The sequence below is a fragment of the Austrofundulus limnaeus genome, unplaced genomic scaffold, assembly GCF_001266775.1.
Source record: "Austrofundulus limnaeus strain Quisiro unplaced genomic scaffold, Austrofundulus_limnaeus-1.0 Scaffold246, whole genome shotgun sequence".
Classification (NCBI taxonomy): domain Eukaryota; kingdom Metazoa; phylum Chordata; class Actinopteri; order Cyprinodontiformes; family Rivulidae; genus Austrofundulus; species Austrofundulus limnaeus.
In genome coordinates, this window is record NW_013952648.1 from 542589 (window position 1) to 556720 (window position 14132).

The 14132-nt window shown below is 40.1% G+C and overlaps 1 protein-coding gene across 2 annotated transcripts in view; it reads right to left on the reverse strand.

Annotated features, from left to right (window-relative positions):
• Positions 1-12261: 12261 nt before the first annotated feature.
• Positions 12262-14132, reverse strand: part of fgf24 (fibroblast growth factor 24) — a 16513-nt gene continuing 14642 nt past the window's right edge. For both annotated transcript variants that reach the window (XM_014020270.1, XM_014020269.1), the window contains exon 5: positions 12262-13890. In XM_014020270.1, coding sequence (XP_013875724.1) covers positions 13612-13890 — 279 coding nt within the window. In that variant the 3' untranslated portion in view covers positions 12262-13611. The remainder of the gene's footprint in view (positions 13891-14132) is intronic.

The following is a 14132-nucleotide window of genomic DNA, read 5'->3' on the forward strand; positions in this document are numbered from 1 at the left end:
ATGGAACCAGCTGGAGGATGGATTTGTAAATCAAAGTGTACCAAGAGCCTGCGAGTGTGTAGGGAGGGCCATTAAAATATTTAAGGTGCAATGGTGAGTGAGGGCTTTACCTGTGATAAATCTAAGAGCTCCATGATTGCCAGCTCATTACATCTGTGGGACGCAGTCTGAGGCTTTTATATACAAAATATCCCCATAGTCTAGAATAGCTACTCATWGCAGTGGCAGAAACAAGATATTTTCTGTCATTTTTTGAGAAACAACTCTTGTTTGGAAAAAAGAAGCCTAGCTTTAACCTAAGTTTTTAAGTAGATTTTGAACGTAGAGTTTAAACATTTCATCTATGGTGATGGCAAGATATTTGTAAAATGTTACAAAATCAATGGGCACACCTGGTAGTAATGGCACAGAGAAATGTGGGCACCTTTTTCTTGTTAGACAATAGCATGCACTTAGTCTTACTTGCATTCAGTAACAGTCTAAGTTGTAATAGATGAGATTGAAAGCTGTCGAATGACAATAAATTWGTGAATTGTCTGCATAAAAATGCACAGCTGCACTTGTAAGACCATGGCCCAAATTGTTTATATAGATGGTAAACAGTATAGGTCCTAAAATTGACACGTTTTGACCCTTTTAACAGATAAATAGATATAATATAATCTATATAAATGGTTCATCTTTCATAGTAGGCTATGTTAGAGAAGACAATGAACACTTTGGATGTGTGTCGGGAAACTAATTTTTTACTGTGTTCCTAAATGTAACATAACTCAGACTCCTAAGTTAGGTGAAGGCTGGGTTATAGTCGCACTTTGGGTGCTTGCGCAGTTGTATTCTCTAAAAGGATTTTTGGAAGTACACTTTATAACTTGTGAAAATGTTGTAAGTAAGAGAGCAAAACCGTGACGAACAAACTATTTGAATGGTGTGTGTGGCGACCGCAGCCTTTGCGGCGTTACAAAAATTCGGAGGTGCATGACCACACGCCGGAACACTGCGCAGGGGCGGGGTCAGCGCGATTGCATCGTTATTGTCGTGTACTCCACCGTGTGTACTAAGACACTATTGTAAAACTTATTTTAAATCAAAAATAACTTATTGAATGAAAGTAGAGATTCCACTCCAGATWTGATGATAATGGTGGCAAAACAGCAAAAATTTATGTAGCATCATATTTTGGTTTGATTTGTAGCTACATATAACAAGGGAATGTGTCTATGCGGCTTGAGCTGTCACTTCAAACATACTCAGAGGAAGTGCGTTAAGTGATTAGCAACATGAAATCTGCTACATTTGAGTGATTTATTTGATGTTTGCTGGTTGTCACCTTGACCCTGACTCGTTCTACAAACATTGGTTTTGGTTTTGAAGGTACAGCCTCTGACCTGTGTCTATGTGTGTGCATGGATTACTCAAGTTATGAAGACATAAATCTCTTTACTGTGACACTGTGGGTTCTGATAACCTRATTTATTAATGATTACGATGAAGACGTTAGGTTTAGAGTTGGTGCTGAGTAAGTAGTAGGGATGAGATAAAGTCTCTAGAAGATCAATGCAAGCCAATCACGTGCCTCGTGAAGTCAAAGAAAGACGACTCTCTGTGTGTTGAAGTGTTTGCAGTTGAACCTTTTTTTGACACAGAGGTCAACCAGTCAACTAGGTGCTGAAGGAACGATTTTTCGCAGTCTTTGATTTTGCCTGTAAGTTGGCAAGTGTGCTTTCAGAGTCCAATAGTCTACGGTCCCAGCGAGCCACCACAAAGGAGGTAATCCCCTCTATCACAGCCAGCGCAAACACATTAGCCACACAACATCAACACTGCACTCAAGAGCCTCATTGACAAATCCTCCGTGCTTTCTCAATGAAATTCAGATGAGAGGCCCCCAACCCGCTTTCCCAGCAGAACAAGAAGCTCAAGTGTTGAAACGGTTTTCATGTTTCATTATTTATTTGTAAATATTAAAACACAAAGATGGAAAACACTTCTTATTAGTGCCACGGTTCACAATGAGTTCTGTCACTCTTCCCTGTCCGACAGTGAACTTTTGGATCTTTTCTAATCGGCCAAATATAGAACAGCTCTTTACGAAACTCTGACTCTGCTGGCATCGCTGCCCACAATTTATTCCACTGGAAAGTAGAGCATCTATGTGGTGACTGGTAGCATGAACACAGGATTTTTGATGAGCTCATGAGAGGGCATCACCAGAGGCACAATGGTGAGTGGGCAATGGGCCCTTGGGCCCCATGGGGGGTTGTAGGGTCCCAAGTGTGAGCCCTGTGGACTACCAGCTGTTCTATGCAACATGCTGAACAGTAGGGGGTCGCCCTTTGTTTGTTTAAAACTAACAGGAGTTCCATTAAAGCCCTGACTCCCCTCGTTTARGACTGCCATTGGGACACAAAGGACAGCCCTGGGAAGCGGCACGTTGCAAGGGACACCAATTATTAAGGCGAGGACACAGGCCAGCTTGTTCGTGCTCAGGGACATGTCAACTCACTGGACGACCCCCTCCGTCAAACCCATTAACCAGAGTGCACAGAGAGGCATCTTAATTGGTGTTGGGCAAACAGATTTTGTCACAAAGTTGCAAAGGAAGCTAAGTAGCTGAATGTTCACATTGTCTAACCCCTGACCTGGGCTTCAGGGGCCGTTCAGAGACATCATTATGCTCCATTACTTTGAGTAATCTTCTCAGACTCATCCTATACCACAGCAGGGAATCCAGGACAGCAATTAAAAGCAATATTCTGGCAATAAAGATGGCGTAAATACAAAGTGAGCCCTTTTCTCTGTGTCCAGTGATATGATAGTGGCGAGGGGCAAGATTTGGCACAGAGAGGAGCTGGTAGGGTACTTCAGCAGGACCGAGTTGAGCATTTTGAAAATCAGTGGGGGTCATCTTAGCTGTTCTTTCTTCTCGGCTCTGTCCCCTCGCTGGACCCCCAGAGCCCCACACTTCCCACCCTCTCTGCCCCTTTTATTCTTTTTTAAAAAGGGATTTTGTTAGAGGGAATCACTTGACATCATTAGTTTTGGAGAGCGGCCACCATGGCAGGGTTGCTTGTCTTGGCTCATGAAAACATGTCAGATTAGCAGCAGAGGACTTGTTTTCCGACCTCAGGTGAAAGGTCTGCTCTGTTTTCTTTCTGTTGTTATTTTGCTCTTCCGTTTGTCCTACTAGTTAACAACATACACAACTAATTATTCTCTTGTACCCTTTTGAGTAAAGTGCCCGTAAACAAAAATTGTTTATGTTCAAAGCAATGCTTCAAATGAACTGTCTCCGCCCAAATTCCCAGAATGAATGTTGTTTATTTATTACTGATAGATTCACTCATCTGGTAAAAGACTTGAGAAATATGTCAGCAAATAAAAATGAAAAGAGCCTCCCATTTCTTGACATTTCAAAATGTTTTACACTCAAAGTGTTTAGGACACCATAAAGGTAAAAAACAACATTAGTGTAGTAGAGAGCAACTTGCAGGGTCTACTCATTTTATCATATTTAAACACACATTCATGCACCAGCTGAGACTTTATACAAATTCATGCAATGTTGGATTATTTTGTGGGATTTAGATTAGAGGTAGAAGAACAACAGAACTTCAAAAAAATGAAAGAAAAAAAGGGTGGTGCCCAAATTTAAAAAAATCTTTTGGTTAATCATTTCTAAAATAAACCTTTGGAACAAATCTCTGACTTTGATAGCTACATTTTCATCACAGTTTAAAGGGTTTTATTTATTTTTTTATTTTTTGGGCGGTGCAAACAATACGTTAGAGAAAACTATTTTTTTTAAATACATAAAAATGGTTTCACTTTTTTTTTGAGAAAGAATTAATAGGAAAATGGGGAACTGAAACAGCTTTTGCAATTTGTGTCCAACCTGCCAAAGACTAAAATGATACATTGACCAGCTGTTTTTGTCCTGAGCTGACACACAGAACAATCATGTGACTGACCAACGTTTTCCATCATACGATACAGCATCCGGATCTCTCCTGAGACCAACATAGCTCCTCACAAAAATCTCTCCCTTTTACACACTGCTATAACTAATATATATATATATATATATATATATATATACACTAAGAAGAAAAAGTAGTGAATTGTAAATTATTTCTTTGTTGCAACAATGCTTCTTGACAATAAATCTTATAGCAGGCACCTAGGGTACCTGCTATAACAGAAGAATAAGCTGTTTGGCACAAATGCATGTTCCTTGCAAAAGTGGCACCATTTAAAAGAGAAATTAACAGACTTGGTAAATGGGTGATTATTGGTATCTGATCTCCAAATTAGCAAGCTGGTTTGGTAGTTTTATGAATTGCCTATTATGCTTTAAAAAGAAAAACATTTCAGATCACTAAGGATGTATTCACACCAGGAAAGTCCTTTGGTCCACTTTTTTGGTCTGGACAAAATGCACACTTTTTTTTAAATTTTATTTTATGTTTTTGTTTGGTGAGGTTTGCATTAGCCTGGTAAAGCCAGACCCTTGTCCTTCACTTTGCTTCGTACGAGGGTCTGGATTGTCGGCTATAGAGAAGTGATTCTTGCTGGAGGCGTGGCCTCTGCTGAAGTGTTGCTGTGAAGGAGGCTAAGCTAAGAAGCTAACCGGAAATTGCGTCGCAGTAAACAACCCTACTGAGAGAAGAGAAGTACCGAGCCAAACGAGATGACTGTAAATCAGAGCTGCTGCTTTGTCAGACAAATTTAATTTAATTTGGAAGCCTTATCAACACGGACTGGCTTCATTCACTTCCTCCACTGCCGAATGCTAAAATAACTAGCAAACACTGCGCAGAAAGTCGATGTCATTCAAAACTCTTCCTTCTGTTTGCTGATTGGCCCAGGTAAAATAAACTACAAGCAGACACTGCGCAGAAAATAGACGTTCTGTTCTCTGATTGGCCCGGCTAAAAATCTGCCAGCAAAATCCTTGTCAATGGGAGAAGTCCCAGACAGAGCAGTGAAGGGAAACTAGAACTGAGCAGAGCTGTGTATGAAGGCAAGGGCCAGGCTAGGTTTGCATTCACATTGTGCCTTTTGCAAGTGGACTATAATTTATAAACAAAGCCATGGGGGTGACAATCATTGCTCCAACTGGACAGAAATGACGGGGGCGGGACAGAGCACAGACCTAGAAATAAAGATGATGCTGTTTGTACAATTTAGAATTTCAAGAGTAGCTAATTTACCGGCAGTTTCACGATGATATTTTTATAATTTTGGGATAGCACTGGCTAATGTGTGCCACAACCTAAAGGAGACGAGATGCTCCGCATTTCCAGACCCACAACGACTCGTTTTWTGTAGCGCAGTGGTAGCATTAGCAACAATGAAAGGCTAATTGTTACCATAATGTTTGGCAACGATGGCTCGTGAAGTCCAAAAATGCATATTTCCTATAGTTGGTTCTGTTCAAAGCCAGTCTGTATTCACACCAGAAGTGAACCGCACCAGAGACCACCTCAAAAAGTGGGTCTTGGTTCGGTTCATTGGTCCACACCAGGGTTCACGAGTGGATCCACACCTGCGTAAAAGGTCCAGACCAATGGGGGAAACAAATTCTGGTCCRTTTAAAGTGGACCAAATGTCAAAAATTTATTGTAACCCCAGTTAGCTTGATTTGGTTTGTTGGTGCTTCTGTGTGGACAGCAGATAAAGAATATGATGTGAAGTTTTGCTGCAGAGCTGACTGGAACAGTTCATCCTGTGACTATCTTTTTCTCTTTTTTCCATTTTCTACATGTTGTTTTTAAAAAAACAAAGATACACGCATAATCACAGACTCTTGTCATTTTCCCGTGCAGTACTTCAAGAAAAACTGTTGCATGTTTTGATTTAAAAGCCTGACAAACGTTCAGCCGTTTAGAAACCAGAGTGGATGAAAGAAGAGAGAGAATGCGATATCGGGTGGAGCAGTAGATTTTGACTCATCTGGTAGGTTGCCACATGCTGATGTCATTTTTTAAAAGTATTTGCCTCTCACTGTTTTCATTTTATGTAACAACTCCCAGTATTTGGCTCAAATGCTGACTTAAACCATGAAAAGTATGACTGAAATCCCAGGCTGTTGCTAAACATTTTAAACTGGGATGCAGCTATGAGTTTGCAAATCTTATGATTGGATCATGTTTTGGGTTTTTATTATTTGCTATTGTTTGCTGACACTGCCATTACTGGAAACGGCACCAGAACTGAAAAATGTGGCCTTGATAGAATCAAGCAGCTCTGGCCTATTGGTGGGAAAGCGCTGATTAATTGTGTTGTCGCCCTGTGAGAAAGTACGCCCTGCGCGAAGCACTAATTATGGGCCCTGCCTGGCCGAGAGAAAAGGGGACAAAACTCTCAACAAAGGCTCGTCTCATATCTCAAGACAATGAGGAGCCAAAAGAATAGGAGAAAGGAGAAGTTAATGAGCTGTGTCACCTGGCATCTGTWGATGCTGGAACCAGGGCTGACGTGTGTGGGTGTGTGTTGTGTGTCAAAGGGTTTGTGTACATGTGAGAAAACAAACAAAATTTGTGAATACGTGCACTTTTTTTCCTACTTTGTGGTTCTTTACTGTCTTTAACATTTACCCAACAAGTTGGAAAAAAACTATTTCTTTTAGCCTTTTCATCAGAAAAATTAAAATCTTCACTTCATATTCAGATCAATTCGTTTTAAGGCTGTCTCTTCACGCCCCGCCCCCTCCAGCTTCCAGACCGTTCCATTCTCAGGGGTTTTTGACTACGTTGCTGGGTTGCAGTCATGTGACTTGGATGACATGCAAATTCAATTGGGTCGGGGGCGGGATCAGGACATGGTTTGCTCCTGTTCAAAACACAGCGAAATGGATCACAGCTAGTACGCTAACGCTCTAAACGGGCTGGCACAGACGAGATATTGCGAAAATATATGTGTACATTTAGGATGTGATCCGTTGTCTTAATAAAAAAAGACTTGTCATATAATCTGGAGGATTTACTGGTGTTGAGGCGATCGACATGAACTATCTGCTGCAGACCTCCTCTTATACGACGAGCCAGATGAAAGCTTTCAAAAGCCTCGAAGCTRCAATTATTTAGTTTCAGGTTGGGTCAAACATTTAGGATCCAAAGAAGCTTTAAATGTCTTGTTTCTGCCCGGGTGAGCAGTGAGTTGTGCTATTTTAAGTAATTAGCCTATAAATACAATGCTATCGCTAATGCTATCAAGTTAACCTGGTATTTCTATGTGCTTTGATCTACTCGTAAATAATTTACTTAGCTTCTGTAAACCCAAATTCAAGTAACTGTCGAACAAAATAACTGAAAATATGGTTTAAATGATACGATCCTTACCTGTTAGAATGTGGTCGCCTCAAACCATTTCTGCACTTCCTGTTTTTAACTGTAGATTGTTGATCCACTCTTGTCTTTTTTCTGTAAGTTTTTTTAAAATTAACTCCCGTGTGACACACTACTTTCAGAGCACAAAAAAAAAACATATTTCTCCCGATTAGAGTGATTGCAATGGCTGTACGCGGTACAGATTTTAGGAATTTTGATGCTGAATCAACAGAAGGAAACGGGGCTGCATTTACTTCCTGTCCCCCGTCTGCATTTTGTGACGTCATCTGCAACTCAGCAATAGCGGTGAGGAAACGTTTCTTTACAAAAGAATTGAAAGATGTCAACAGAAGATTTGTCCATCCAGACTTACATGTTGGAGCCAAAGACAAAGAAAATAGAGAAAACTGAACTGTCTGAAAAATATGACCCCAAACAGAATATAAAGATATCTGCTGCACCAGGAGAGACGAAGTTAAACTTTTCTGCACTCTTAGAGACTCCAGTTACACAATAAAATGTGTTTAAAAGCTAAAAAAAAGAGGATTTTGCATTATTAAGAGGTCAAATGTGTCAAATCCTGCTCTACAAGGGCCACAACCCTGCATGTTTCAACTGTTTTTCTGCTTTTATACACCTGATTTGAACAACAGGCTTCTGCAGAACTCGAGACACGTAAAACATGCATGAAACAATATTGATAATTTCACTAAAAAACAAACTAAAAAGAATATTCCTCGAGTGTTTAAAACTGAGCAGAACTTTAAAATACATGTTCAGTCATCAAACTTGAAATGAGGCAGAATAAACATTCACTGACCTTTGTTTTCCTGACTGTGTATTGTTCAGAGAACACAGAAGAGCTTTGGCTTTCCAGACACCGGTAAGTACAGTAAGCACATTTGTAACGCTGGAAAAACAGAACTCAGCCATTTATGCAAAAAGACTTTGAGAATCACTGTGTTTTCCCAGTGGAACTGGGTCATAAAAAGACGACCAGTCGCCTGTGGTCAGCGTTTAGATGGGTGGTAGCAGCGCTGCTGTTTTGACAGTAAATGATGTGAAACTACATTTAATGGTAGAAAGTATAGGATAGCTTGAATTTTGTTTTGTTTGGCTTCGAAACTTTGTGTTTCACTCACTTTCAAAGACGATTTCAGTTAAATTCAGGCAGCTCRAACTCGCTCCGCGTCTTGAAGAAGATAAATTTCTCTTGACAAGGCTAATTGTTAAGTGTGCGGTTGCTGATTTAACAAGCCAAGGAACCACTTTGTTGTTGTTGAACTCAAATTTGTATAATTCACCGAGAACCACAAAGTTTCTCTCCACATTGGCACAGTTCTGGTCCTACTGTACCCATTGTGCGAAGCCCGAATGCGTAAAGATTTTCTAATAATAGAATAAAAACTCCTTGGCAAAGCGGCGCTGCTTTTACACATCCCACCTCCTTTTGAAAAGAGGGCTAAGCTTTGCAAAAAGGGAATTCTATGTTTCATTTTGAAGTTATTGGTCCACTTCCAAGACCGTCCAGCCTCCAGTGATCAAAGGTTGAGTCAGAGAAAAGCCTAGCAGGAGGCTTATGCAAAAATGTCATCTCCTTATTGCRAATGGGCTGACATGTCTTTAACCATCAGCACTGGTTGCAGTTTGGTTGTGCTTGGTCAAGTTTGAAGTATGCAGTATGGAAAAAAAAAAGTGTCATTCTACCGCGATAGCATTTGAAGGATACGGAATGTTGCATTGATTGAAATCCTCAAAGTCTGGTTTTAAGCTCTAGTTAAAAAAAAATAAACATTTACACGAGAACTAAATTTGGTGATTTAAAGGAGAAAAATACTAAAATATATTTTAATTTCACAGCAGCTCTTCGAGAAAAAGAGAATCCTAAATAGATTAAGGATGYTATGTGTTGCAAACTCCCACAGAAAAGGTTATAATAAACAGTTATAATAAATGCTGTTAGAACCTCTTATATGCATTTCTCAAATGCAGGTATGCATTCAATGTAAACAAAGCCCTTTTTTCTGTATATTTACTCAATAARTCTGGAAGTAAACACTRATMCAGAGGTTCTCAAACTGAGGTCCCAGAAGTCGGGTCCAAGAGCCGTACCTTGGGGGTCCTCAAAAAAATTTGTTAATTTGGTTTTTATTTTAAAAAATGCACWTGGGTAACAATTCACTAGTATTAACTAGTACTAAGGAAACATACTAAACCKAACAAAAAAYAATATTCACMTGGCATTTAGGGGTTAAAATGAAAGTAAATTGTTTTTAATTTAAAATTTTAGGGGTTCCAGGAAATTTTTTTATCCTGGGGTCCTCAGATCCAAGAAGTTTGAGAACATCTGCACAAATACATCASTTTTGTGGGTAAACAAACATGGTAGTTGGCAGCTGTTTACAATTTAGCTTACAGGTTTTTAATTTAAGGATACGACAACCATAAATATGAAAAAAAGTTTCTTACACTGTCTTTATTTACTGGTCTTTATGATGATTATCTTTAACAGCAGCCATGTTTCCATTTAGTTTAATCTAAATTTTGAATGAACTTTTAAAATGTTGCCAAAAAAACACGTGYTTCCATCTACTGGTTTGAAGCGAATCAACCAGGCTATGCAAAGCGTAATTACGTCAAACGTTGATGCTTCGCATGGCTGCAATAAACAGGAAGTAGAGGTTGCAAACTAGCAGGGACCACACATCGAGTGCTAGCGGAGCCTAGCTCTTCCAGGTCACAGGTCAACTGGTAAAACTCTGAGATTTCTATGGAAATGTCATTGGGATTGTGCAAATTCAACAAGCCCAGATCGCAGATTCAATGATAATTAAAAATTACATCTATGATCCTAAAGGAAAGTTTGACACAAATAGGTTCAGAGGAAATACGTAGTAAAGTTAAAAAGAAAAAAATWGTATAGGTCCTCTGGACGGGTTCTTCTCTAATGAAACGTTTCGTCTCTCCTCCAAGAGACTTCTTCAGTCTGAGAGTTTCAGGCAAAATTCAGGCATTTAAGCACTGCCTCCATGTGACTGATACTCACATCACATGGCTATCGTTGACACCTAATTAACACTTATTGTTAACAGGGGGTGGAGTGATACTGGCAATAGCAGCACTGTAGGAGGGGGACAACTGAAAACGGAGRCCTCCACCTCTGTTTAATGATGGACGGTCTTTCTTCACAAAAATGGCTTCTTTTACTCCTCTCTCAAACCAACGTTCCTCTCTATCAAGAATGAGAACATCCTCATCTCTGAAAGAGTGACCGCTGGCCTGTAAATGAGTGAAAACTGCAGAGTCCTGGCCATTAGATGTAGCTCGTCTGTGTTGGGACATTCTTTTGAACAGTGGCTGCTTTGTTTCCCCGATGTATAACTGGTCGCAGTCCTCCTGGCACTTAACAGCATATACAACATTGCTCTGTTTGTGCCGGGGCACCGGATCTTTGGGGTGAACCAGCCTACTTTACTTTACTACTTTACGTAGTAAAGTTATTATTTGAATTTGTGTAATTTCAATGGCCCTTCCACAACAACCTCAGCATTTTCCCAACAAACGAGTGAGTTTGGCTGACTTTGTGCATTTGTAACAATTCTTAGATACAAAATGTTTTTTTGTTCTGTCATGTCATCTAGTACTGGCGATGTTACATGCTGTCTGGAGAAGCAGAGAACGAAATGCAATTGTTATGGAAATATACATCAGAACTTATTCTGCAAATGTGTTTCCATTAGAGATGCACGATACAGTGCACAGATCCACTGAGAAACTTGCTGTTTCAGCAACATTTAATTTAAAAACTGTACTTTTGAGGTTAAACAAATGTTCATAATTAATTTAAATAATTGACAAGTTAAAAAAGTCATGGAGATTTCTCTTTTTCTATCGAAAAAACACAGAACCGTGACACTAAAGTATCAAACTGAACCAAATTGTGAATTCTCTGTATCGTTGCAGCCCATATCAGTAAATATGTCATCTACCATAACATCGGATATCGGCTAAAATTTTCACATCAGTGTATCCCTTGTTTCCCTCTCTTCTTTTGCACATTAACCCTTTTTCTGAAAATCCAAAAACCATTTCAAGGAAATGTAAAAACCTGCAAAATTAAGGAAGTTTTTCAGTCTTTGCTGTTTCCATCAACATTTTCTAATGCGACTCGTGCCTCACAGAGTCACATACTGAGCTGTGTTCCCACCAAAGACCACCTTTAACATCAGGTCAGACACTCAAGAGTCCCACCATCCAATGGGTCACATCTAGACCTGCTGAAGGTGACCACCAGGGTGGAGATACGAGGGGGGGCTCCGATAACATCGCAAGGAATTTAAAGAAGAGTATTTTTCCCCTTTCAAAGCCTCCATCTTTCAGTCTGACGCTTACTGTAAACATCATTCCTGCACACAGCATTATGAGGCGTACTCTGCATTCCTTCAGCGCTTTAAAAACATGCAAAAGTGACTTAAATATTCTGTTTTTATTGATTTGAAAGAGGGAATGGTCACAAAAAAAGATAGTGCTGCCAAGCATGTAGTGGGGTTCATAAAATTATTTTCTAGTTTTAGCAAAAGTTTGAGTTTTTTCTTCTTTAAGGAACTCACAAAAAAGCTGATAAGGTTTTATTTTTTCTTCACTTTTACAAAAAAAAAACAGTGGTTTTACTGTAATAAAACAAGTGTTGTGAGCTCTCGTACTGTACGCCTAAACGCTTCAGCGATGTTGTAATAGGTCTTTCTCAAAGCAATGACCTTAATAGCAGTCCTCAGTTTGACTTTGTATATAAAAATGCATACCTTGGCAGTATGCGGGGAAGGGAATGTACGCTAACCGATCTCTACCTGCATCATTTATCTCTCACACAAAGGGTGATAACACCTTCACCGAAAGCACAGGAAAAAACACGTTTTTTTGTTTTGTTTTAAATATAATCCTCATTTTATTAACAGAGGCCTCACATTTTATTTACAAAGGGAAGAAATAAATATCTTAATAATGGTCATAAAATTATTATTATTTTTGCTTAGATTTGTTTAAAAAAACATAAATGTGTCATGTTAGTAGTAACTCATACAGAAGACTGCCAGTTGACAGGTAAATACATACTACTGGTGAAAAACAAAAAAAGAAACAAAAAAAAAAGGAAAGAAAACTGGAGTTTGTTGTCAGAGGCAGAAAATAACGTTTCCTTTAAGGATTCAGATACAAACTCCAGGCGACTTAAAGATTCCCTGAATCCTGTCATTTAGGTTTTTGAGAAGTCGTTTTATTTGTTAAATATGATTAGGAAGTGTGGAATACCTGTCTGTGTGCGTTTCCCCAGAAGCATCTGCTAGATCATCTCAATCAYAGAAAAACAAACCAAACAGATTCAACTGAAATAATCAGACTAAGTAAAGATAAACAAAAAAAAAAAAAAAGCACAAGGAGGTAGAAGAAGTCATCACCAGCTTCTAAAAGCTTGGCATGCTCTCGCTTGGAAAAAAAAAAAGATCAAGGCATTGTCACTGGAAACATGTTTAACACATGTGAGGAAGAGCTGAAAGGAGCGCGACGTGAAACTGGAAGACAAGTTTGGAATTACGAATCACATCGGCCGTCGTGTTTTTCTTTTGTTGTCAAAGCGTGTTTCAGCCRAACCAAACGTCACGGAGCTTCCGGTTTCCGGCGCATTCCAGGAGACGTGTGGAAAGAGAGCGGGAGCGAAAGAGACCTGTAAAAATATTGCACTCAAAGCTACACAGTTATCCTGGCGGCGCAGTGTCACCTGCACGCCCTGCCTCTCKCCGGGCTTCATATCCATGGTGCTTAATTCCAGTGGAAAGTATGGGATCCGTGTCGTCAGGGGCAACACAAACAAAAACCGACAGGTATTCCAATAAATCTCTAGTTGGCTGATTTTTATAACATTGCGTCAGCTCCTGCTTCAGTTCCCATTGTCAGAAAAAAAGAAAGGAAGAAAGAAAGAAAGCAGGCCTCAGCTTGCAGTTCAGACGCAGCCGAGGCCAGCAGCCACAGGAGTTCTCTCAGAGGTCCTTTAGTTTATCCACTATAAATAACAACAACGACGACAACAACGACAGCAACGCAGAAGAATCCAGGAGCCGTGAAGCACTGTCATCCTGAAATACAAAAATAAAACATCTTTGTTCTTTTAGTTTGTCCGTCTTTCCCTTACAGAGGTGAGGTCTTTAAGGTGATTCTTTTACGAAGTGTGACCCCTCCCCTCCCGCCCCCCTCAGTGAGAGTATCTAGTGCTGTCCCGTTGGTGCCATCAGTTCCTCTTGGGGTTGGACTTTAACCGCCGAGCCCTTCGTGTCCGCTTTGTCACTGTGGTGAAACGGAACTCCTCCAGCGGGTCCGCCCTGCCCTTGGGCTGGCGCTTCATGAAGTGGACTTCCTGCTGCCGCTGCGTGGTGCGCGAGCCCTTCTTGGGCCGCCCCTTCCGGTTGAAGCCCAGGTACCATCCCTTGTATTTGGCCGACACCAGGGCCGTGTAGTTGTTCTCCAGGAATTCCTCCACAAAGACGCACTCCTGCTTCCTCCCGTCGGGCTGAGGAAGGAAAACACAGATGTTAGTTTTTCACAACAGCAACGTCGGGTTTATTTTCTCTTTTTGCAGTTTTGTGATAAAAATGGTAATTTAGGGTTGTGCTTCWAGGACGTTAGTGGATATTAATAAAGGTTTCACTATTTTAATTTCTTTTTATATGTTTTACTTTGATTGAGCATGAGTCCTCACTCTGATGGTGCCACATACTGATCATTTGTCTGGAAATACAACTAAAATGAGGA